The sequence below is a fragment of the Tyto alba genome, unplaced genomic scaffold, assembly GCF_018691265.1.
Source record: "Tyto alba isolate M040663 unplaced genomic scaffold, T.alba_DEE_v4.0 Super-Scaffold_41, whole genome shotgun sequence".
NCBI lineage: Eukaryota > Metazoa > Chordata > Aves > Strigiformes > Tytonidae > Tyto > Tyto alba.
Window position 1 is genome coordinate 21,917,414 of NW_024881317.1, and position 24,826 is coordinate 21,942,239.

General features: G+C 55.8%; 3 protein-coding genes across 8 annotated transcripts; all 3 read left to right on the plus strand.

Annotated features, from left to right (window-relative positions):
• The first annotated feature begins 3 nt into the window (after positions 1-3).
• STOML1 (stomatin like 1) lies at positions 4-5,446 on the plus strand. Of its 3 annotated transcripts, none has more exons than XM_032990317.2 (7): positions 5-658; positions 848-954; positions 1,099-1,248; positions 1,749-1,952; positions 2,771-2,999; positions 3,629-3,847; positions 4,452-5,446. In XM_032990317.2, the coding sequence occupies exons 1-7, from the start codon at positions 511-513 to the stop codon at positions 4,652-4,654; spliced, it is 1,260 nt and encodes a 419-aa protein (XP_032846208.1). In that variant the 5' UTR covers positions 5-510; the 3' UTR covers positions 4,655-5,446. The 3 variants fall into 3 exon arrangements, with proteins under 3 accessions (XP_032846210.1, XP_032846208.1, XP_032846209.1); XM_032990318.2 differs by having other exon boundaries at positions 3,632-3,847; XM_032990319.2 differs by lacking the exon at positions 3,629-3,847 and having other exon boundaries at positions 4-658.
• Positions 5,447-5,529: 83 nt separating this feature from the next.
• On the plus strand, positions 5,530-16,330 carry LOC116961042 (protein PML-like). 4 transcript variants are annotated; one of them, XM_042804090.1, is made up of 6 exons: positions 5,530-6,619; positions 7,318-7,796; positions 8,777-9,354; positions 11,914-11,951; positions 12,930-13,176; positions 15,272-16,330. In XM_042804090.1, exons 1-6 carry the CDS (start codon positions 6,593-6,595, stop codon positions 15,667-15,669), a joined length of 1,767 nt encoding a protein of 588 aa, XP_042660024.1. In that variant the 5' UTR covers positions 5,530-6,592; the 3' UTR covers positions 15,670-16,330. The 4 variants fall into 4 exon arrangements, with proteins under 4 accessions (XP_042660024.1, XP_042660025.1, XP_042660022.1 ...); XM_042804091.1 differs by lacking the exon at positions 15,272-16,330 and adding an exon at positions 13,651-15,266; XM_042804088.1 differs by lacking the exons at positions 11,914-11,951; positions 12,930-13,176; positions 15,272-16,330 and adding an exon at positions 10,543-11,474.
• Positions 16,331-17,980: 1,650 nt separating this feature from the next.
• Positions 17,981-21,492, plus strand: LOC104366691 (zona pellucida sperm-binding protein 3). The gene is made up of 9 exons (XM_042804118.1): positions 17,981-18,382; positions 19,299-19,417; positions 19,496-19,599; positions 19,846-20,023; positions 20,120-20,240; positions 20,632-20,723; positions 20,901-21,043; positions 21,206-21,292; positions 21,377-21,492. The coding sequence occupies exons 1-9, from the start codon at positions 17,981-17,983 to the stop codon at positions 21,490-21,492; spliced, it is 1,362 nt and encodes a 453-aa protein (XP_042660052.1).
• The last annotated feature ends 3,334 nt before the right edge of the window (positions 21,493-24,826 follow it).

Sequence of the window (24,826 nt, forward strand, 5' to 3'; positions counted from 1 at the left end):
CACATGACGGGCGGACCAGGAAGCGCCAGCGGCTCCCTCCTTCCCCGCCACAGCATCCTCACCGCGGCCTCCGGTCCCCACGGCCACGGGGCCGGTGGCCGGGGACACGCCGGGGTCATCTCCCAGCTCCCCCGGGGGGTGCCGAGCGGAGGGTGGCTGCGGGGCTGCTGCTTTTCCCGAGGGTCGCCGGCAGGATGTGAAGCACACCCCCCACCCACACCCCCCCCCCCAGCCTGGGTGAGACCCCAGCAAAGAAACCCCTTGAAGGACTTGATTTCTTCTCGCAAGCGTCCTCCGTGATAACAGCCGGGCTTGTCAGCTCTCCTCCGGCGTCTCTCCGGTCGCACGTCAGGGAGGGGAGGTTTGTAGGCAGCCGGGCAGGGACGTTGGATCGGGTCGGGGACAGGCAGAAGCTACGCTGCTCACAGGGGTGGCTGTGATGGCAGCGGGGAGCCAGGCTTAGAGGGCTCCGAGCACCCGGAGCAGGGCTCCGTGCAAGGCACCAGCACCATGTTCAGCCGGTCAGGATACCAGGCCCTTCCCTTGGGAGACTTTGACCGCTTCCAGCAGTCCAGCATTGGGCTCTACGGTGCCCAGAAGGGCTTCTTCTCCTTCGGATCCAAGCAAGACCCTCTGGGGCCGGCTGGGAATACCACAGGTGAGTCCCCACCTTCGAGAAGAATTGTTGTCTTCCTCCCTGTTGCCACTTTTACCGTGGGGTGTCGTGCTGGCTCGCTGCCGGCTTCCCCGGGGCGCAGGGTGCACGGAGGGAGAGGCTTGGATGGGGGTTCACGGGCAGGGCAGGAGGTTTTGGAGCAGGTACATCCCCTTTTCACCCCCCTTGCAGACTCCTCCCAGGGTTGGCTGTCCTGGATCTGTCATGGGATTATCACCTCCTTGGTCTTCTTGCTGATGGTTGTCACATTCCCCATCTCAGGATGGTTTGCCTTGAAGGTAAGGAGGAAAGCAAGTGAGGAGTGGGATGACAACCCATCCTCCGTGGCGGGGACAGTTCCTGGCTGCCCCTGGTCCCATTGCTCCTGGCACTGCAGGAGCCAGGGTTTTGCTTCTGCCTTGGTCTAAACTTTCCCATTCCAGATCGTTCCCACCTACGAGCGAATGATCATCTTCCGCCTGGGCCGCATCCGGGCGCCTCAGGGACCCGGCGTGGTCCTGCTGCTGCCCTTCATCGATCACTGGCAGCGAGTGGACCTGAGGACCAGGGCCTTCAACGTGCCCCCCTGCAAGGTGAGCTGCCTTGGGCCTCGGGGCAGGATGGAGAACCATCTCTAAAATACCCAGAGCGGGTGGATTTTGAGATGGTCTGACCCTTGGTGTCGTGCATGGACCCAACGTTCAGTTCCTCCATCATCATGGTGAGGCCAGGGGGGTTGTAGCTGGTGCTGTGAAGCCTGGGTCCTCACCTGCCTGCGGTTGAAAAGCTCCTCTTGACTGCACAATTTGCTCAGTGGCTGTTCCTGGCTGGAGACATCTCAAAAACATCAATCGCTTGTTGCTCCCAGATGTCTTCCAAGAACAACCCCATGCTGGAAAGTGTCCTCACCATTCAGAATAGCCCAAACTTAATTATTTGGGTTGGTTTTGTTTCTAATAACCCTCTTTATTAAGAGATCTAGAACTGATTGCTAGCTGGGAAGGAAGTGAACGCCTTTGCTCCTGGGCTTTACTCACAAGGGCTGGGCCATGGGGCAGAGAAGGGGAGAGATCCTGACTCCCTTCTGCCCTAGATGACTTCCAAGGATGGGGCGATCATCTCCATGGGCGCCGATGTCCAATTCCGGGTGTGGGACCCCGTGTTGTCCGTCATGATGGTGAAGGACCTCATCACGGCCACCCGGATGACGGCGCAGAACGCCATGACCAAGACCTTGGTGAAGAAGAGTCTCCGTGAGATCCAGGTGGAGAAGCTGAGGATTGGGGAGCAGCTGCTGGTGAGGACTGCCCCAGCCCTGAGCAGAGCCCCCCAAGCCCCCCAAACCCTTGGGCTCTTGGTGTTGAAGTAACAGTAAGGGAAAGATGAAGCTGCTGAAAGTCCATCTGGCCAAGGAAGGGAGCTGGGAAAACGCGGTGATTAGCAGATACCTTCAGCCTGTGGATCTCTAGAGCTCTGTGGCTTATCTCTAAAGGCTTTGGCCACACAGAAAAGCCCACGTGTTGTTGGCAGGCTTAAATTCAGCCTCCGTATCTCCACCAAGAAAACATCTGGAGGGGGCTGCAAACTGGAAAGGGCTTTTGAGGAGAGGAGCAGGACAGGGTGGTGGCAGAGGGGTGATGAGGAGTGCCCGCAGCTGACCTGAGCCAGGCCAAGATCTTGTGGGTTGAATGTTTATAAGGGATGATATAAAAGGAGGCTGGCAGGATGTAGTGGTATCTCTGGGGTGGTTTGGAGCCCAGAGGTGCTTCCTGGTGGAGCACCGTACCAGGACATGTTGCCCAGGGGGAGCAAGTAAAGGGGCTGCCCTGGGAGGAAGCCATGCAAAGGGGAACAAGACCCAGCTGTCCTCCTTGACCTGACCTCCTCCAAGCCAGAAGAGCAACTGGGCGAGCAGGGTTGAATGTGAGAGTGCATAGCTCAGAGGAGGTGGACTACTGAGCGTAGTCCAGCACCCCACATCTAAAGCTGGTGGGGTAGCAGAAGTATAAGCTATGGGATGCCCACGGTTGGGGGTGCTATGGTGGGTGGTCTCCATGGCCATTCCCAGCTCTGCCTGGGCTGCCAACACCTCTCCCTTTCTTCTTGGCTCTGCAGCTGGAGATTAACGACAAGACCAAGTCCTGGGGCCTGGAGGTGGACCGGGTGGAGCTGAGCATGGAGGCTGTGCTGCAGCCACCCCGGGAGAACCTGGTGGGCCCTCCGGCCACCGTGCCACCCATGCCTGGGCTGGAGGGGCTGGATGGCACCATTCAGCAGCTGGCTGCCCATTTCTTCGGCAACACCCTGGCTCTGGTGGGCAGCGGGACCGGTGCTCCAGAGGCAGGTAACCAACCCAGGGCCACTGCCTTGATGGGGGATGTCCCTCTTGCCTGATGACCTTTGTGTCCATTGGATGTTTGACAGAAGAGTCAAAGTCTAGGAGATAACACGTTCCTAGGAGCACAGCACAAATAGGCTGGTAGGGGGGAGGAGAGAGGGAGGACCGCCTTCAGGCACAGCTCCATACAGCATGTGGCACAACACAACCTTTCTAACAAGACATTGGAGATGGGACCGGGGAGGGCAGGAGCAGATATGCAGGAGCCTGGGCTCAAGACCAACTCAGATCTCAGCATTTCCATCAGGCAAACTCAAGCCTGAGCTTGCCGAGAAAGTCAAATCTGAAGGCAACATGGATTTTTTTTAGAGAAACCCTGCACCAGTTTGTACCCTGCTATTTCTTCCAGGGTTAATTTTCCACCCCCTGGTAGCAGGGGAAGAGTAACCCATGGCAGACGGAGGAGCAGCCAGTAGGAGCTGGCAAAACCAGCTGTCCCCTTCTTGCGTAGCTAGAAACTTGCTGGATAACTGCGTTTCTTTGCTCTGGAGACCTTTCCTGTGGGCCCATGCAGACCACGGAAGCTCACCACTTGAAGGTGTCCCCTCAACCCACTTCTGCCCCATTGTCCCCAGCAGACAGCGTGGAGACGGTGAACGAGGTGGAGCCTCCCACCGCTTCCCTCCTCGCCGCTGCCGGCAGCGCCCGGAGGAAGCCCAGCGCGGACGAGCTGCTCTCGGCGGTGGAGCTTGTCCTCTCCGAGGCCCTGGTCGGCCAGGTGGGAGCATCCTACCAGGTCAACATCGCCCTGCCCAGCGGCACCCGGAGCACCTACTTCATAGACCTCTCCTCAGGTCACCACCCTTTGGGGTTGTTCTGTTGGAGGCGGGAGGGTGTTTTGTGCCTGTGCCCCCTTTGCATGCTGCAAAACCCCGTCAGGCTTGGTGGTAGGGTGTCCCAAGCCAAGCCTGTTTGGTAGCTCCAAGAAAGGCACCCCAGGGTCCGTCAGCCGAGCACTGCGGTTTGACGATTGTGGCCTTGAGCCCATGCTCCCCAGAAGTCCAAAGTATAATTAGTTTTGGGTTAAAACCGCTCATTTTCCTTCAGAAAGAGAGCATCGATAGAAAATTGGCAGCCAGGTCTCCTCATGGCTGCCCAAGTGGGATGGCTCAGAGACCTCAGGGTTTGTTGGCTCTTGTGTGCCACCAGCCCAAGGAGGTAGTGATGGAGGGACATGCGTGGGCAGTGCCTTGGGCCATTGCCATGCTGGAAGATGTCCTCCCAGCACCCTAATCCATGGTCGCTTACGGTTTTCCTGGTGGTGATGGCAAAAGTAGGACGGGACTTGGCGGTGGACCACTGTAACAGGACATTGGTGGGGCAACACAAGAGAAATTTATCTCCATGCAAAGTAAAGCCTGCTGTTTCTCTCCCTCTCCCACCCATCGTGTCCTACAGGCAGTGGGCGGGCTGGCCGCGGGGTGCCCGAGGGCAGCCCCGATGTCATTCTGGAGGTGGCGGAGAAAGACCTGCAGGACCTCTTCTTGGGTGACCTGCGCCCCTTGAGTGCCTACATGAGTGGGAAGCTGCAGGTGAAGGGCGACCTGCACCTTGCCCTGAAGCTGGAGGAGCTCGTCAAGGCCGTGAAGCAACGTAGATAGAGCATGCGTGTGGGTGCGTGTCTGTGTGCATGCGTCTTTGTAGGTGTGCGAAGGCCGGGGGACGTATTGGGGTGCTGCGTGGTGGGGGCCTTGCCCTGCTGGAGCTCCTGCTGTCCTCCCTGTGGAGGCTGCAGGAGTTGGGTGAAGACCTCAGCAGGGAAACTGAGGCTGAGCTCCACTGCCTGTCCTTGGCTTTATCCCCCCATGCCCAACCTTTGCCTACAACGTTAGGGGATGGGAAGCAGCTGGCACCCCAACACGTGCCAGTTTGCTTCCAGGTCCCTTGGCCAGCATGCCACCAGGGCACAGACCAATGTCCTGGTGCTCCCACAACGGGCTGCATGGCCGGGCATCTCAGACTGGAAGGGGCACGAGCTGGGAAAATTGGATAGAGAAGAGCTTGGGGACCCTGTGACCAAGGACAGTAGTCGTGGGGTAGGGTGGGCGGTGAAGCGGGGCATGAGGGATGGCTGGAGCAGGCTGGGATGCCACCAGCAGGCTGGAGTTGGGGTCCAGTGTGGCACTGCTAATGGGATACTGGCATTTATGGGGAAGGAGCAGAGGTGGTGATTTGAGGAATGACCTGCCTGGAGGTACCTGAGCCTTCCCGACAGAGGTTTGTAATAAGTGATTGCGCTAATTTGTGCTTCAAAGTGCTTTTGCATGCGTGCTGTGAGGTCTGTCCGCGGGGCCATGTGGACTGTATAGAAGCATATATAGATATTTATTTATTTTGTAAGCTTCCTTTCTATCAACTCTTGATGGACAATAAACCAAATCTGCAGCCTTGTGCCTGGGCAGCGATGGGCTGATGACTTCTGCAGGCAGATGGGGCTGCACCCCTCGGTGCCTCAGTTTCCCTAAGGGACCCCTGGGTGCTGCGTAAAGAGGCCACGTGCTGGCCAGGGCGCGGGAGCTGCTGCCCAGTCAAGGAGGCTGCGTGGTGTGACTCCATCTCAACCGTGTGGTCCTGGTGAACACATGAAGTCCCACCGCGTGCAGCGAGGAAGAGTCATTGGGAGGAAGGGATGCGGCATAGCCTTTCCGGGGATGCTTGGCTCCCCAGCAGCACCCAGCACCCGAGGGGTTAAAACATCTCGGAGCTCCAGGCAGCTTTACCAGCCCCCCAGGATGTTTTGCTGCACCAGTGGGACAAGCCTGACTGGTCTTGCTGGCCTGGCCTGGCTGTGCTAGGGGCTGCTTGCCAAGAGGGGGGGAAAGAGAATTGAAATGTTTCCAAAATTCGAATGTTTGGAATTGAAATATTTCACAGGTGCAGCGGGGTCAAATCAGCTGCTAAATGTCTTCTTCAAAGCCTGGGGTTGGGGGCCACCAGCCTGGCCCAGGTTTTGGAGAGCCTACAGGCATCAAAAGCCCGGAGGGGAGGTGATAGTAGTGCCCCACCATGCCCTGTCCCTTTGGGGTTGCCAGGCTAGGTGTACCCCAAGTGCTTCTGGCAGTCCCCCTTTTGTGGTGATCCCTATTTCGTGGTGGCTCCTATTTCGTGGTGGGCCTCATTTCGTGGTGGCCCCCACGGTGCAGATGGCTGGGGGGTACCAGAACCCTGCAGGAAGGAGCAAAGGAGAGCCAGGATCCAGCTCCCCAGGACAAAGAGGGATATGAGAATCCTCTCCAAGGGGACGGGGGGGACAATCCCTGAACCCCCTCACAGCCCCCCCCCCCCCCCTTTCTGGCACTGCACACCACCCCACCCCCCCTTTTTTTTTGGGGGTGGGGGTGGGATGACCTTGGGTCCGGGTTTCTTCCCTCCTGGATGTCCGGGAAGGTCTGAGCCGGCTGTGAAGTTCTTTTAGGGGGTGTTGGGGGGTAACCGGGGTTGGGATCTTCCCGCCCCCGCCACGAAGGAGGAGTTATTTGCCACGCAGAAGAAATCGAAAGTGCTGCCGGGCGTGCCCGCCCCCCCCCCCCCTCCCCGCCATGGCCACCGACGGTTGCGGCACCCGGGTAAGCGCTGGGTGGTCCACGGGGGTCGTGCGTGGGATGCGGGCGGTGGGCTCCGGCGGGGCAGGGGGCTCTGGGGGCTCGGTTGGAGGGGGGAGGCGGGGGCAAGCCACTAGAAAGTCTCCGGCCCCAAGGCGTGGCGTCGGGGGTGGGGAGCGATAGGGATAAAAATTTGGGGGTGTTTCCCCCCCACACACCCCCCCTTCCCGGTTTGGTGGGTGGCAGGGAACGGGGGCTGGTCCCCTGCGGGAAGGAGGGAGGCAGGAGGCCAGAGGGATGGGCTGAGTGGCTGGGAGGATGGTCCCCACCCTGCCAGGGTGTCACCCAGGGGTCCCTGGATGCTTCCTCCATTACCCCACCCTCTGCGCTGCCCCTCTACAGCCCACCCCCCTCCCCACCCCCCCCCAACCCGCACCCCGAACCCCATAGCCAGGGGGACCATCCCGTCTCCTCTTTGCTAGAGGGGGAGGAAGCGCTCAGCAGGGCCCCATCCATCCAACCTTACCAGGGTGCACCAGCCACCTCCAGTCTGCTTACAGGGCCTGGGCATCGCTGCTGGGAAGTGGTTGCTCACTACTTGCTCCAAGTTTGGTTTGCAGGTCACACACCCCCCCCCCCCCCCCCCCCAAGATGTGGCTTCAGAAGCTCTTCAAAACACACCCCAACACTTATTCCTCTTCCTCTCTCCCTCCGTCCCCGAGTTCCTAGAAGAGGACATGCAGTTCATCCTTTGCGAGGGCTGCAAGCAGGAATCGCCCGACCTCAAGCTCCTCACCTGCCTCCACACCTTGTGCCTCGGTTGCCTGATCAAGAACAACCCAATTAGGCAGTGCCCTTTGTGCCAGACGGCCATCCCGCAGGCCAGCGGCGTCCCCGGCACAGACAACCTGCTCTTCACCAACCTGCGGGTCAGGCTCAAGGTCTACAAGAAGATTGTTGACGGAGTTGACTTGTTCTGTGACAACTGCAAGAAAGCCGGTGAGTTCTGGTGCTCTGAGTGCGAGGAGTTCCTCTGCAGCAAGTGCTTCAAGGCCCACCAGCACTACCTGAAGAGGGAGAGCCACGAAGCCAAGAGGCTGATGGACATCAGGGCAGGGTCTGCTAAGGATTTCCTTGAGGGCACCAGGAGGATTGATAAATTGTCCTGCTCCAACCCAACCCACAAGAGCCAGACTGTAAGGTAGGTCTAAGGAGGTCTGTCCCAACCTGGGTGGGTTCTTGTCACAAATCTCTTTGGACTAGTCCGTAATGGGAATGAGCAGGGTGTCCCTGTCCCTCTGCTGCTCTGATTGCCACCGGGTCATGGAGAAGGTGGGTGGGAAGTAGTGACCAGTAGGCTCTAGGGCATGGAGAGATGGTTTGGATGAAGCTGGGTTCGAGCTGATGATGGGGGAGTGCGGACAAGTAGTCCGAGGGAGGGGAAGTGTGTGGGGTGCTCCTTGCTAGGGTAAGGGGGGTGAGGTTGATGGAGCTCAGCAGGAAGAAGGCCTGTTGCTTCAGCTGCCGTGATGGACAGCAGAGAAGAGTATGTTTCGCCAGATGGTGCCAAACCAGCTTGGAGAAGGTTCGGGTGACAGCGTGGGTGTGACACAGGACAAGGTTTAAATGCTCTTGAGAGAAGGTCCAAGCGAGAGGGGAAGGGGCTGGAGCACTGGGGGAGGCCAGCACTGATGCTAGCCAAGGTGGCCCATATGCAACCCCTGCCTCAATCTTGTCCCTAGCCCACCACTTGCCAAGGCTACCAGGACTTATATGAGGGATGGATGATGATCTCCACTCCCCACTTCTTGTATTCTTGTCTTCGGCATCTTATGGAGATAAGATACTCTTTGGTCTTTTATTCTTATACCTAACCGCAATAAGCACTCACGGAAGGGCAGAGAGCTAATTTCTTCACTGCCCTTGTGGTGTGTGGATTAATGTCTACCACAACGATTGCAAAGTCACTGCAGTGACTTTAGCCAGCCCAGCAGAGGAGCAGAAACCCTGTGAGACAGTGAACCACCATATTTCTTTGCAGTCGGAGAGTATAAAACCAAACGGCCGGGCCAAACTTGGTGGTAAAATAAATCCAATGAATGAACGAATCTGCAATTTCATAAATGATTGAATTGCAGAGTGTCTGATCTAAATCTGCTCTGCCTGTGCTTGGCCTCACAGCATCTACTGCAACAAGTGCTGCAAGCCTATGTGCTGCGTCTGCGCGCTGCTGGACAGCCAGCACGCCTCCTTCTGCGACATCCACAGCGAGACCCGGCGCAGGCGGGAGGAGCTGGTCACCGCGAGCCAGGAGCTGAAGCAGAAGCGAAGCGGCTTCGAGGCCGCCTACGAGGTGCTGCAGGCTGAGGCCGCCCGGCTGGAGCAGGCGCAGCGGGAGATGCGGGAGCTGATCCGGCAGCACGTGGAGCAGCTGGTGCGGCTGATCCGGCGGGAGGAAGAGGAGCTGCTGGGGCTGGTGGAGGCGCGGCAGGAGCAGGGCCGGCGGGAGCTGGCGAGGGAGCTGCGGCGCGTGGAGGGGGTGCTGCGGCGGATGGAGGCGAGCGAGCGGCTGGTGGAGAAGATGAGCCTCTACGCCACGGAGCAGGAGGTGATGGACATGCAGCCCTTCATCAGGGACTCGCTGGGGGAGCTGCAGCGGCTGCAGCCGCCGGCGGCCAGGGACAGAGTGCAGCCCGGGGACTTTGCTGAGTGCAGGGCCAGGCTGCAGGAGCTGGTGGAGCGCGTCACGGGGCACCCAGGTGAGGATGCACTTGGCCGGGCGGGCTGGGGAGGGCAGGACTGAAAGCGGAGTTGAAGGTTATCATCCCTGCTTCGACCACGTTCTCCATGGGTTTCAAGTCTCCTTCCACGTGGTGACTTGACGGACCTGTGCCCCCAGCCTTTGCTCCAGCAGTGGGCATGCTCCAACCTCCCCCAGGGATGGGATGCAGTTGTTGCATCCATCACTTCCAAAGCAACGTTTGCCTCTGGCCCTTGCAGAGTACGGCAGCCCCCCCAAACGCGGTTGTACTGGGAGGGAACATCGGTTGGAATGGAGCCATGCTGTGGCTTGAGGATCAGGGGAGGTGAGTGGCACCTGGAGATGGGGTGCGTGGATCAGGGGCTCGCAGAGGCTGGTGTTGGCAAGGAGGACGCAGGTGGAAGGGTTTGGATCAACTCCACGTCCTCTCTGAGAAATTTTTGTGCTGGTGACATGTGCAGGTCCCTCAGGGGTCACAACTGTCCTCCAGTCCTTAGTGTCCTGCCACCCACTGACCGCCTCTGCTCCTCAGATCTCCAACCAGTTTGTCTCTGTTCAACCTTTGTCCACAACCATCTGGGACAATTCCCCTTTTGGGTTGTTGATTACCGCCTTGGGATGGTGTATCCAACCAGGAAGGCGAAATGTCCCACGGGAGGACTCCCTGATAGGGATGGCAAGAGGCCCACGACCACTGCTGGGTTTGCCCAGGTCTCCTCCCAGCTCTTCGGCAGCAGCGCTGTGGCAGAGATGCTGATGGTTTGGGAATGGTGAAGGCCTTGGCATCTGTGCTGTGTGCAGGGACGGTGTGCTGGAGAATCCCTGTTTGGTCAGAAGGTGGTAGCATTATCCCAGAAAAATGGAGGGGGAAAAAAGCAGTGGGAGGGGGTCTACCGCTCCATCCCCCTGCTGCTGTCTTCAGATCTGGGCTATGGCTGGTGTCCTCCTTGGCCCTCTGTGGGTGTCCACCACTGAGCTCCCCAGGGGAAGCTCGTGGGCTGTGGACAGTCCATAGAAGAGCCCAGGGGTGATGTCCTGGATGGCTTTCCTGGGGACAAGCTGCCTCCCACCCCACTCCTTGCGTCTCTGCGTGGTAGGCACTGTCCCTCCATATCCCCTCTCCACCCCACCGAGGCAGGCTGGGATGACCCCCTGAGCCCTGGTTTTCCCCTCCTGCTCCCTTCAGCCCCTCTCCCTGCAACAGGTACCTCAGCTCCCCAGCACGACTCCCCGTCCAAAGAAGAGACCACCCTGATCCTTGACCTCGAGCCTCCCGGGGAGCATTGCCAACCACATGGAGGTTTCCCCGTGGGGCTGCCTGCCCACCACCAGCCCTGTGCCCCCGTGTTGGACCCATCCGGTGACAGAGGACACCTGTGTCCAGACCAGGGAGGGGATACGTCCCCCACACCTCCAGCCCTTCCGATGCAGAGGGATGAAGAAGCAGAGGAAGACTCGGGGTCAGCCCATGGGGACACTGTGCCTCTTCCTAGGAGCATCCAGGACTCTCTGGACTTCCTGCAGGAAGATTTCAGTGGCTGGGTCAGGTCCAACGTGCAGCAGGCGGATGAGCTCCTGAAGATCAGCAATTGCCTCCTGCAAGCTCAGCACAGGGGAAACAGGCACCTGGTGTCCCTGACCCGGGAGATCCGGGCCATGTCCCACTCCCTGGCCACCATCGCCTCTGCTGTGGGACCCTTGCCACAGCCCGTGGCCAGCCCAGGGGACCTCCCCACCACCGATGTGGACTGGACACTGCTGCCCTCCAACGTGCTGGAGTTATTCCCTCCCAGCACCCCACAGAAACAGGAACCACTGGTCCCAGTGGCTGCCACAGCCCCTTCCCCCAGCAGACACCCTCCTGCCACCCCCCCTGGCAGCCCAGTGCTCTCAGAGCCCCCCAGCCCAGCCTCCGAGGGGGAATGCCCCAAATCAAGGCACCCCGCCAGGGGCAAGCGTGATGGGAAGCCCAACACCAGACTTCGGAAGCGGAGGAAAAAGTGATGGTCTGCAAACATTTAGCACGGACTGCAGCTGACTGGAAACCCCTTTCAAGGTCCCTGTGGAGACCTGGCTCTCCAGCTCGCCTTGCTATGCCAATAAATTCTCCTGGATGAACAGTGCATTGGTCTTTTTGCTGGGTTTGGGAAGGCAGCATCTCCCCCACAAACAAGCCCTCTCTACTGCATAGCAATAACAGGCTCAGGAACAGCATGATCCTACTAACTTTCTTTTTTCTTTCCTTCCCAGCACATGTGACCTCCTGGCTTATGGGTCTGGGATGGGTGGGAGGGCAGCAAACCCCTACAGGAGAGCTGGAGGAGAGGCTTTAGTGCAAGGATGGGTGAATGAGCTGGTGAGTGGCCAGGCAGAATGGGCACCTCTCCAGCCCAGCCCACGAGCTCACTGCTGGATTTCAGCCTCAGGAGCTAGCATCTCCAAGAGGTGACCCTCTTGGAGCCACCTGCGCCTTCTGCAGAGCCTTTTCTTGCTGCTCTCAGACATCCCCCAGCATTGCTCGCCTTCCTCTCAGCTCGATGTGTTTTTCTTCTTTCAGAAGCTTCCCCAGCTCCAGCCATGGAAAACTCCCACCAGGTGAGAGTGGGCATCGCTCTGAGATTTTTGCTTCCTGGGGTTATCCGGCAGGAATTTGGGGCTACTCCCAGCCCTTGCAAAGCTGCTTGAGTTCTCGCAGTTGGTTGCTGCTTTCCAAGTTCTCTTCTGAAAGAGGAGATCAGCCAAGCTGGCTGGGCATAGGGCTGCAGAGCCAGGGCAGACTTTATCCCCACCTTTCTGGCTAAGGTGCAAACATATTGGCATGAGACATGCTGCTGCATGCACCATAAAGAGCTCTCGTAGGCACAGTGGCTTGCAAGTCATCTCCTGCCTGCACCCTGCCCTGCCCTGCCCACATCCAGGGCTGGCGAGGGAGAGACGCTGTGACTGGTTGTGATGGATTTGGGGACCCCAGGCACATGTCCCAGAGCCCCACTCAAGCAGGAGTGGCCTTCAACATTCTGGTTTCCAGGCCCATAGCGCTTGAAGGACTTGTCTAGTATCAGACCTGCCTGCCTTCACCTGGGACAAACCAGCCATCACAGGACCAGGGCTGGAGACCCCCCCAGGCTGCCCCTCTGCAGAGCACGGCCCCAGCCACCCCAGCCTGGGGTCAGAAGGGCTTAACCCTGCCTGTGAACCCTGCAGAGTCTGCGAGCCTCAGGGCTGAAGCAAGAAGATAAGATGATTATTTATTCCCCCCCCAGCTCAGGAGGGGGGAGGTTCCCATCTTCTCCTTTGCAGCTGTTAAGCAAAGCAGAAAGTTTTCCTGACCTTTGTCAGACAAAGAGGGGACCTTGACCAAGGTGGTTGGAGTGGCCTGGGATAGCCAGGGCCTTCATGCCAGAAATGAGGGGGTGGTAGTGGGTGACCCTAGAGCAGCAGAGCCCACCTGGGCAAGCAGAGCACTTGCCTTGAGGAGGGACAAACCCGTGTTTTGCCATCGGAGCGCAGCCGAACATCTCCATCCCTGACCACGTAGGGCCGCTGTCACTGGGCTCCTCTTTGCACACTTAGGTCTCCAACTCCATCCCCGCAAAGAGGAAGGAAGTCCAAAATGCAACCATCCTGACACTGCCAGTGAAGCTAGTAAAGGTTGAAGACAACGATGACGGGTGGAACCAGCCTGTGCCGCAGCAGCCAAGCTGCTCGGACCAGCCTGGGACCAGCTGTTTGGTGTCCCCCAAAGGTTTGGTGACTCTCTCCAAGGAGGACAGTTGGCTGGAAGGTGTGCCAGATGGCAACGGTGGGCTGCACGACTCAGGTAAGCGGTGTCCGGCGTGGTGAAGCCAGGGGTAGACTTTACAGGGGGTAGGCATTGAGGCGGGACAGTTTGCAGCATCTCTGTAGGGCTCCCAGGAGGATCATTATGTCCCAGCACATTGTCTTATTCAAAGACAAGATGTTCGGTGGAGATTTATGGAGAACCAGACTTTGACCCTTCAGCTGCTTGCGTCCTCTTAGGCTACGTGATGCTGCATTTTGGTCCTCTCTCCCCTGTGGGATCTTGCCTAGTGTGTACCCTGTATCTGTGGCTTGAGGGGGAATCAGTCCTTTTTCAGGTTGACCCTGAGGGCAGGGTTGCTCCCTGCTTGCTTCCCACTCACCTTGCTGGCTGTCCAGGGCCACCTCTTGGCACGGCTGGTGATGCTGATCAGGGGACCATCAGCCCTGGAACTCACTGCAGGGGTGGACAGCCTCACATCGGAAAGGTGACACATCTTTTCTACCTTGGCAGATAGCAATATTCTCTGCTTGGACAGCTTTGAGGAGGACAGCACTGATGATGAGTTGATGGTGAGTGCAGCTAAAGGGATTTCAGTGCTTGGCCCTGCATTGCTCAGCGTTTAAGCCAAGAAGGCTGGACCGCTTGGTGCTTCCAGACCTTCAGGACCATCCCACAGTCCCCCTTAGAGCCTGGCAAGGAACTTGTGACATCCTTCCTGGGTGCCAAAATAAATCCTCTCTAGGTCTCCTCCATGTTTGGGGGAACTGGGCTGCCCAGCAGCTTGGAGACGTCGGTAGATACCAGCTTGGTGATGCCAAGGTGGTGAGCAGTCAGAACGAAGGCCAGCAAGAAGGGGCAGTCCAAAACCTCGCTTTCTTTTTGAGGCTACGGATGGATGGGGTTTTGTTGTTACTTTGCAGCACTGAGCAGTTCCCATGACAGTCTGCGTGACCAAAAGCTTGTGACCAGCTCTTCAGTGGAGGTTTTAGAAACAGGCAGCTTCCCTTTGCTGGGTTAGGTAGGTCCTTGGCTCACAGCCAGAGGGGAGATGATGGCTAGCCCCAACTTTTCTGTCACTTTTGAGCAGAAAGCCAGTTGGGAAGGATCCAAGTGAGCCGTCCCCTGTGGACGTGCATGGAGTATGCAAGTCACTGCATTTTGTGGTGCAAAGGAAGCAAGTCTTCATGACCAACCAGAGGGGCTTATTACACCCTAAGTCCTCTAGTAGGCAGTTTGAGTAGATCCCTGGGCTTTGGTAACATCCAGGACACACGAGTACCCAGCGCTGCTGTCCTGGTTCCTCCTGTGACATTTATTAAAAGCAAATTGTGTGCTCTTCCAGGACTCCAGTCTGCTCCAGACCTCAGCAACATCCTTGATGAGAGCACCAGCAAAGACTACCTGGGCCTTCCCATCAGCAGCCAGAACACACTGGACACAAGACAGGGATCTCTGGTCTTCTTTGACTTGAAGATTTTGCATGAGATTCTAAGCGGGGAGGTCCCATGTTGCAGCCAGCTCAGATCCCTACATCTGTCAGTGTCTCTTTTTTTTGGGGGGGGTCGAAGTTCAGGCATGTTTATCATGACCTTGGCTGTGTAAGGGAGAAGACAATATCCTGAGCTCCCAGGAGGCCTTGCCTTTGAGTTTCAGGATATCTGGAGGAATGTGGAGCCTGTTAGGGCCATGGGGAGATTTCTTTGAGGTTGCTCGGCCAGTTAACCAGCCCTTGAGCCATTGTGTCAACGTGGGCTCTCCTGCTTCTCCTTCCCATGGGCGGATCTCTCTTGAGGGAGGTGAATTTTACATTTCAAGCCCCTCTCTTTAGTCCACCTACAAAAAACGGTAAAGTCCCTCATGTTCCTGGTAGGGGGAATGATCCCACTGCAGGAGGTGTTAGTGTTGATGGGAAGGACACTCCTGAAGGGCTTTGGAGATGCTGGAAGCTGAGGGTGTGACTGAATGGTGAAGATAGGTGAAATGATGGATCAGTTCCCCAGCTGCTATCGATGGTGAAGGCTGTTAGAGGCTGAGCAACTCGATCAATACTTTGTTTTCATACTGAACAGGACACTAATTCTGACTTTCCTCCCTCTCCAATCCTCTTTCCCTTCCCCTTCCTCTTCTCTAGAAAATGAAGGAATTCAGATGACGGTAGTAGATAGAGACAAAATATTCCCAGTCCTGATTCAGCCAGTGAAATATTTGTCCAGCTTGATGGCCAAAAATAGAGTCTACGAGATCGATCAGAGGAATCTGCTTTGCCACCTCAACACTGTCCACAGGGCCATCCTGGGTGGCTTTGGTCTCTCGTCACTCCCCTTTCCCACCCTCTTGAAAGTGTTGACGCTCACGAACAAGAAAGAGGAGTTCAGGTCTGCTGTGTATGGATTCCTGGACATTTTGCCCCTGATTAAGGAGGAGGTCCCTGACAAGGATAACTACAAGCTGAAGAACTTGGCCAGCAAAAGTGTTGAAAGGTGCTGGTGCCTCTCCAGTACTCGTAACCCTCTCACCCATGGGGAATGAGTCCTGGCACCAAATCCTGGCTCACATCAGTAGTTTTGCCTTCAGTATTTCCTGCCCACTCCTGCCTGGGGTGATGGGTCTGGACCTCTGGGGTGTGACAATCTCTTGCTGTCCTCTCTCATCTGAACTTGTGCTAAGGTGAAGAGGTGAGGACATCAGCTTGGCTGGGAGATGTCCTGCCTCTAATCCGACACCCTACAGCCACACCGTGCCTTTGTTTCCCTCCTGAACGGATCAAGCGAACTCTTGGGAGGAATCTTTTGAACCATTTCTGGTCTGGTCTTTTTTTGGGGGGGTCAATCAGATTTGAAGCAGGCTGGAGAAACAGCAGGTGGGGAAACTGGTTTGGAAGGACCAAGAACAGTCATCGTTTCTGGGAAGGAGGTTGGGCAGAGGTGCTCTGTTCCCGTGAGCTGCTGTTTGGGACACGGCTATGGGAAGAAATGAAAATCCTCCTTCGGTCAGCAGGATCCTACCCCTCTAGTCTGGGATATGAACCTCCTAAGTGGGCACACAGGACTATGATTTTCCTACCTCTCCTTCTGATTTCCAAGCTCAAAGAAATCCAGGGAATTGCTTGATCAGGGGATGAACCTCATTGCTCTTCAGCTCCTGCGCCTGCCTATGGATGCGGAGGAAATAAATTATTTTCCTAATTTGTTTTGCATTGCAAATTATTTCCTGACACTCCCTGTTCCCACAATGCCCACCCACTCAAAAAGGCAGATGTGCAGGGCGGTGGGTGGTGCGGTGATGGGTGCTTTGCAGCATGATGGCCCCTCGAGCCCGTGATGCAGCTGAGATGAGCACAATGAGCACAGGATGGCCCACGTGTGTGAGACACGCAGCTATCCCTGAGATAGGTGCTGGCTTGAAGACGAGCAAGAGAGCACCAAGAGGTCCTGTTTGTTCAGGGAGGTGCCGAGTAAAGCCCATCAGTCCACTCCCCATGAGAACAACCCAGGTCATTTCCCTTCAGGTGGTGCATTGCATTCCTGCTGGCAGCTATCCCATTTGGGTGATGCCAAAATGGCCTGATTCAGCCACAGCTATCGCTCAAAACTCCTGGACATCTCACCTGGTCCTCACCTGCGTGTGCAAGCAAAGCAGCGAGCTCACCAACGTTCACCCAGAGGCAGGGGCAAAGCAAACAGCCTTGTGCTGTCCCTAAACCCCCACACAAGGACTCCTGTCCTAAGCGGTACTCCTCTCTGCTGTCACCTGAATACACAAACTGTTTTTCCTCCTGATTTACAGGCTCTAACCAGGCATGAGGAAGCTTGCAGGGTGATTCAGCTGGGTCAAACCCTGGGGACCACAGAGTGGACAACCTGCTGCTGAATCATCGCAGACACCATGGGAACCGTTTAACCCCAGGTCTAATAATTCTAATAATTATCACTTCTAATACCTAGTAGCTCTAATATTAGTCCTGATAAGTATTATTCTGTTCATTATTTTGCTACCGCTCATTTCAACACCAGTCCTGCCCAGGAAGCAGGTGGCTCCAGCAGACGAGGCTGTTCAGGAAACAGTTAAACGGCCATGTGTGCACAAGCATTTTCCTCCCTTTTGCTAAAATCCTGGGAAGCACAAGGAAACATGAGGAAACGCGGGTGGCCGCGCTGGTGCGGACACCATGTGGAGTCTGGCCCTGGAGTAGCAGGGATGCAATTCAGGGCAACCGATGGCGATCTCCTCCGTGATCCCACCCTTTTCCTTGTATTCTTCCGCTCGATTCAAGTTTAAATTTCACCTTCTTCCCCCCCAAAAAATCAACTTTTGCTCAGTAGCAAAGAGCCAGCCATGAGTCCCCAGTTGCCCTTGACATGAGTGTCTCCAATGACGATCATCACCACCTCAAAGGAGCTGGGGACAGGGACAAGTTTGGGCACCTGAAAAGTGGATTTGCCTTGAGAAAGTGTTACTCTCCACATCATCCCCCAGCGACCCCGCTGCAGAAGGGCCCCTTGATCTGGAGGTGGGACATACGGTCTGGAGGTGGATCATACCTCTGTGGATCTTACAGAGCTGGTTGTTACCAAAAAATGGGGAAAAAAACCTGCAGTTGGCTGCACAGCAGACTCAACATCTCTCCTGTGGGCAAGGGAGCCCATCCAGCACCTCATTAGCTCATTGGAGCCCACCACCATGGGTTCCCCAGGGAATTGAGTGCTCCCAGGTGTTGCCAGTTGCCTTTATGGGCGGTGTGCGGAGCATCACCTGGGCTGGGAGCAGCTGTGGGAGGTGGGGGGGCTATAAAAGGTCCCTGGGTAGCAGCTGCTCCTTGTGCTGGACTCTGGTAGGCAAGATGAAGCTTGGAAGCAGCCTGGTGTTTGCTCTTTTCTGCTGGGTTTTTGGGGAGGTGGTTGCTTATGACCCGTGGGGCTTCTTTAGGGGCGAGGCAGAGTTATGGAGGTACGGAGGGGATCCTTCCTTAGGGTGGCCCCGTGCCTTCTCCCAGCCCTCTCCCTGGGCGTGGGTGGATTTCTCCCAGCTCCAGGCTGCTGCCCCGCTGCACCCCGTGGCCGTGCAGTGCCAGGAGGCGCAGGTGGTGGTCACGGTGCACAGGGACCTCTTTGGCACGGGGCGCCTGGTCAGGGCTGCGGAGCTGAGCCTGGGCTCGGCTGCCTGCCTGCCTGAAGCCTGGAATGCTGCTGAGAGCACCGTGACCTTCGTGGCTGGGCTGCACGAGTGCGGCAGCACCCTCAGGGTAAGGCTGCTTGGGGGGGGGGGGGGGGGGGGCTGGAGTCCTAGGGTGGGGGTCTGCCTCTTGGCTTGCACCTTGGTGCTTGGGGATGCTGAGCCTGGCAGGGCTTGTGGTGTGGTTGGGCTCAGGGAAATGCTCCGAAGCCTTTCCTAGAGGCTGAACAGCTCAGTCTGCATTTCAAGGTCAGCAGAAGCTGTGCTGTCCAGTCCAGGGGTGAGCTCTGGGGTTGTGTGAGCAGGGAAGGGCATGCAGGAGGCAGAGAAACTAGTTTTTGTCTTGTTTTGGTTTTTTGTTTTTTTTTTTTTTTTTTCCCTGATGTATACAGAGGTATCTAAATGTTTTAAGACTACTTATGCTGGTGCTGCCACCTTCAGGGTGGATCCCAGATGAGCTGGTGCTGGGAGCCACTGCAGCAAGACAGCAGTGGATGCTTATCTTGAGAGGCGTCTCCTGGAGTGTAGCATGAAGTTACTTTACAGGAAACTTAAATGTGAAGTGGTGCCTCTCCCCTGGGAGAGGCTTGGGGCCGTGAGAGTGAGCAGGTGCCCACCCCCTATACACCAGTCAGCAGATATCTTCATTAAATCCCCCTGAGCAGAAGTGTCTCTCTGAAATCCTGGAGGACAGACCTTCCTGTCTGCTCTTCTGAGGCTTGGAAACTAGAAGAAAGACAAAGAATCAGCTTAAGCACCTCTGCATCCAGCTCTGCTGCTGACCAGAGCTGGAGCAGCTTCCCAGCCCAGAGCATCCCTGCAGCAGGATGAGCGAGTGCCACTCGCCTGCCTAAAGCACAGATGCAGTACTGGCTGATGACCAGAGCAAACATCTCAGCACTGAGTCTCTAGGCTTTAATGTGCTTGCTCAGTGTGTGTGGGCAAGGATCTTAATGACTGGGTAATGTGTCTTGTCTTTTCCCCAGGTGACCCCTGATACTCTAGTCTACAGCACGAGCTTAAATTACAAGCCAGCTCCTGCTGGCAATCCTGTCGTTGTCCGTTCCAGCCCTGCTGTGGTTCCTATTGAGTGCCACTACCCAAGGTGAGCAGATGCAGATGAGTACCAAGCAAGCCCTTCTGTCACCCCTGAGAATTTAACTATGGGCATCCCTCTCCCCAGGAGGGACAATGTGAGCAGCAATGGTGTGAAGCCCACATGGGTGCCCTTCCGCTCCACCCTGTCATCTGAGGAGAAGCTACCCTTCTCCCTGCGCCTCATGAACGGTAGGTTTTTGGGTGAGGGTCTCCTCTGGTGCAGGGCACCCTGGACAGGCCTCTGAGGTGGCCACGCTGCCAGGAGATGGCACAGCTGGTGCTGGTGTCACTCCAGTGCTCCTGGAGCAGCTGGGGCTTGGTACAGTTTTGGTGAATACCCAGGACCTTGTGCCCAGTGGGGTTTCTCTGGGTGGAAGCAGTGAAGGACAAGTTGGTTTCCCATTCATAAGCACCTGGTGACCTCTCTCCTTCCAGATGACTGGAGCGCTGAGAGAGTCTCTACCATATTTCAACTGGGAGAAGTCTTCCACTTCCAAGCTGATGTCAACACAGAGAACCATGCACCCCTGAGGCTCTTTGTGGACAATTGTGTGGCCACCCCAACCCCAAACTGGAGTTCTTCTCTCCAGTATGCTTTCATTGACTTCAGTGGGTAAGAGCTGGCTGTGCCCTCATTTAGCGATGCCTTTCTGCAGGTTATGGACATCTCTGACAGTGGGATCCTGCTGGCCCTTGCTTTTGTGTCTAGGTGCCTGGTGGATGGGCAATTGGAGGATGCCACCTCAACATTTATATCCCCAAGACCCAGGCAAGATGTGCTTCAGTTTGCAGTAGACGCGTTCAAGTTTCCAGGAGACACCAGCAATCTGGTAAATCCTTACTAAAGCAAGTGAACTCCCTTGTCCAGGTGGTCTTATAGCCTTGGGCCATTAAGAAAGTCGATGTGGTTTTGTCTAGAACTACTTTCCCAAGGCAACTGCCTCATAGCAACATATGAAAGTGGTCACTCTGTGTTAATGCTTCTGTATCATGGCCCTCTGAGCCAAGGATTTTCCTTGAAGACCTGTTCTGATATTGGTCAAGACCAGCCCTTCTGATGGGCTTCAGTAGCTGAATCTGTAAGCAGCTTGAAGGAAGCAGAAGGGCTTGGGCTGCCCTGGGGAGTTGGTGGTCCCATGGGAGACCAACTTCATGGTGCATAGCAAAGCCATAAGGGCAAACATGACAGCCTAACCTCTCTGCTCTGCCTGGCCTCCTCAGGTCTACATCACCTGCCACCTGAAGGTCTCTCTGGCTGATCAAGCTCCAGACCCTCTGAACAAGGCTTGCTCCTTCAACAAAGCCAGCAACCTGTGAGTAGTTGGAACAGCAGCTTGCCCAAGAGCTTGGGTTTTTCATCTGGTGTGTCACCTTCCAGGGAGGTGGGGTTGGCCATCTGGTGGAGAGGGTTTTGGTCTCTCCTAGGAGGACCCCAAAGCATGTGAGGGATTCCTACCCCAGGGTAGGCTGGTCACCAGGTTCTCTTCTAGATGGGCTCCAGTGGAAGGCACCTGGGATGTATGTTCCTGCTGTGAGATGAGGAGCTGTGGCTTGGCCAGGCACTCCAGGAGGCTCCATGCTCCCTCCCGACGGCAAGGAGGACGTGCCCGGAGAGAACTGCCCTCCCAGCTTGGTATGTCTCTGTGTGCCTCTTGGTCTTTGTCACCATCCTAACTTGCTCAGAGATGGGTGGCTGGAGCTGTCTCACTACCTGTTGGCTCCTTAGTGCTAACCCAAGATTTGGGAGAGCTAGATGCTCAAATGAGTTTGAGTGCTCAAAGGTCTTCCCTTTCAGATCCCTCAAAAGAGGCAGATGTTGTGGTTGGACCTCTCTTCGTTCACAGCTGGCAGGATCACCCAGTTAAGAGGAGGTCTTCACAAGGTAGGGCGAACCCAGGGAAGGGGGATGGCTTGTGTGGCAGGTCCTGGCTCTGGCCGTAACCACATCTCTACTTCTCCTTCCCAGATGCAGGTCACTTGTGGATGATATTGGGGCTGGCTGCAATTGCTAGTTTGGTCATCCTGATCATTGCTCTTCTAGGAGCTATGATTATCTGCCGGAAACCCATCAACCCTGTTTAAGTCACTGATGTCAACTTATATAGTCTTACACTCCTTCAACTTATATTGTTTTTTTTATTGGACAGAGCTTTGGTGGGTGGGAGTGGAGAAGTCTTCCTGGAGAGGCAGATGAATCAACTTTTCATGTTAACTTTAACTGTGCCTTTTTGTCTCTCTAAACCCCCCTTGAGTATCTCATTCTCCTGAAGCCCTGTCCTCAGCAGAGCTTTGTACAGCCTTACACCCTCATGAACTTCTCCCAAAGCATCTAGTTGGAAACTGATGCAAAAAATCACCACCCACGTGCTCTGTTTTCTTGTCTGTAGAAGCATGGAGTTGTGTTTAGCCTCAAAATGCTTTACCTTTCTGTGGAGCTACTTGGGTCTCCTCCATACTGATAACCCCTTACTCAGTCAAGCAAGGGGAGATGAGGGCTGAATAAAACTTGGACCACTCTCCTTCTGCCTGAAACTGTTTCTGGGAGAGAAATTAAGCCTTACTGGATGAGGAAGGGAGAGCAACTTGAGGGTTGGTGGGTTGGGCTCTTCCTGGGACAGAGGCAGAAATTCCATTCCCTGCCTCAAGGACTGTTTATACATTTCAGCCAAGGCTTGTTACATCGAACTATGTGTAAACAGTCCTTGAGGCAGGGAATGGAATTTCTGCCCCCCACCTCCAGAAAGGGGCTTTCTGGTGTGCCTGAATCACATTTGCTTTTTCTTACCAGTGCTGTGAAGTTTGGGCTCTTCTGCTTAGCAGTGTAGCTTTAATGGCAAGATGTTCATGCCCCAAACCCAAGACCTGTTGCTCTCCACTAGCTGGCAGAGGTTCCTGCTTTATGCAGTGGTGGGAACTGGACCAGCTAAAAGTCTTGATGTGGTGGTGGTTATCAGAGCAAATTCAGGTGGCCGAAGTCACAGAAGGCAGAGACCTGTGAGGAGTCAGGGCTTGCTTGCAGCGTGGCCACCTCTTGTGCTGGTTTTGCAGGGGGCAGGACTTCTGCAACCTGTTAGCCTGCTCTGGTTGAGCTTGGGCAGCTCTCCTGGCAGTGAGGGACAGAGGAAAGCTATGTATTGTACAACCTGGCGTGTCTTTAAGTGTCATCCAGCAGCCTGGATACCCTCAGCTGGCTGCCCTTTGATAGATATCACCTTACAGAGGGACCTTTGGCACAAGGTATGGAGCTGAAGTTGAGACTCGGGGTCACCTAAACCCCAGTCCCCTCTCTTCCCTTGGCTGTTCATTGACCTAAAAGCAAATCAGCCCTCCCTCAAAATTACAAGATTAGTTCTGGGTTGAATCAGGGAGCTGCACTATTTTTGGGTTGGGGTTGTATTTCCTTATCCATCTAATCTGACCCTTGCTGGAGGAGTTTGGTTCTTGTCTTGCAGAAAGGTGGGAGGTCGGACCCTTTTAGGGGGAAGAGATGGGAGAAGTCCTCACCATCCCCTGAGAGCTGTGAGGGACCAGCTTCTGGGGTAGGAGGGCACGGAAATGTGGGTGGAAGTGATTGCAGGAGGTGTGTGGTCCAACACCACATGCCTGGAGTTAGCCTGGCTGAGGCTGGCAGTGTCCATAGGTGAAGATTCTCCCACCTCTGTGTGCCTGGCCCAGGGCTGTACATCCCTCCTAGAGAAGAAAAATTTCCTCACCCAACCTCCCCGATGACAAGTTGTGGCTGCTGAGGTGTTAAATCTTCATGTAACTGATTCCTCCTTAATCAGCATCTTCTCTAGATGTTCAGGGCCCTGACCATCCCTTGGGATGCAAGCTCTAAGCAGGGACTATCTCTCTGCTTTGCTGGGACACACAGAGGAGCTGTTTAACGAAAACCCTTCCCTCTGCCACTTGGTACAGCTGCCCTGCAGCTATTTAACCAAAGCACCTCATCTGACTCTAGGTAGGAAGAAAAATATTGGCCAAATCTGGTCTACGAGGAAACTGGGGGTGGGGAAAAGCTCTCTCCTGTGCCACTCCAGCAGCTCCTGGGCAGCATCCCTGGCCCTAGTGAGGCTCAGTGGCAGCACTGACATTGCTGTCTGATGGGAGAATTTTGACTTACGACTTTGCTTTAAAGTCTTTGTACAATGGAGGGGAAAAACACTGGGGTTTGTGCTTGTCCAGTGACCTGGGACTTCCTGGTCTCTACCTCCTCCACAACACTGAGCTCACAATCTTTCCCAACTCTACTGGTCCATGGCCAAGGGTGTGTTGTGCTGGGAATAAAGACGGGAGAGCTGGGCCTAGCAGGGGCTAATTTAGGAGCAGAAATCCCCTTTTTCATAGAGAAACCCCTCCTCTGCCCCAAGTCTGGGCATGTTTCTCCACCTGGACTTCACCTCTGCTAATTTCAGCCACAGAAACACAAGGTGACCCCCTCAAGGGGATTTATTCTCCGCCTGGGATCAAGCCCTGGTATCCAGAGAACCACATCCCAACCCTAGAGCGGTGGCTCTCGGGGATGCGATGGGGTGAGACGAGGCATCTCCCGCGGTCCTTGCAGCCAAGGACCTGGCCGAGCAGCAATGCCCTCCCCTGGGAGGGGGGCAGCCACTTATTTACTGATTCAGCATCACCCGTTGCCGTTATCTCCTTGACGCACAGGGCTCAGCCTGCTGGAATCCCTGGCATTTCTACGCAAGTGACAATCTCAAGGTACTTTAAACACGAAGAAGAAGTAAGTCCTAGACCCGCTGACAGACAGCAGCAGGGATGGGGCATCGGCTCCTGGGGGAAAGGCGGAAGGTTTTATGCCAGCCTGTAAAGCTTCACTCGGGTGGTTTTGGGGGATGTTGAGTCAGGCACAAACCAGTCCCAGCTCCAAATCCGCTGGGATTTCTGCTAAGGGTGGGCTGGCTGACATCTGCCCCAAAAACCTTCTGTTTCTTTTCACTTTCCCAGAAGTGGCTCAGCTGCTCCAGCTCAAGCATCCTAATCAGAGGCTTTCTACTGTCCCTAAGTTTTGCCAAGGACATCCCAAAAGACAGAGAGGGACTTGGGGTATGAAACGGAGAGCCCCTATTACGTCTGCTTGCAGAGCCCTGGCAGGCAAAATGACTTAAAAATCCTCAAAAGAAGGGACAGAAACTCCAATAATGAAGTTTGAAAACATACAGGGTTTATTTTTTAAGCGATTTTTCCTGTTCCTCAGCTGTGAGGAGCCAGGCAATGCCCCTGCTTGTGAGGGGTGGGACACAAACCGGGGTGCTGCGGCACGGGGAAGGGAGCGATGGGTGGAGCGCCTTGCCTCTGGCTTCTTCTACCCAGAGCCTCTTTTCTTGAAGGCAACAAAACAAACACAACCCAAAGAGTTGGGGAAGGGCAGAAGAGATAAAAGAGAAAGGCTGCGGTTCTG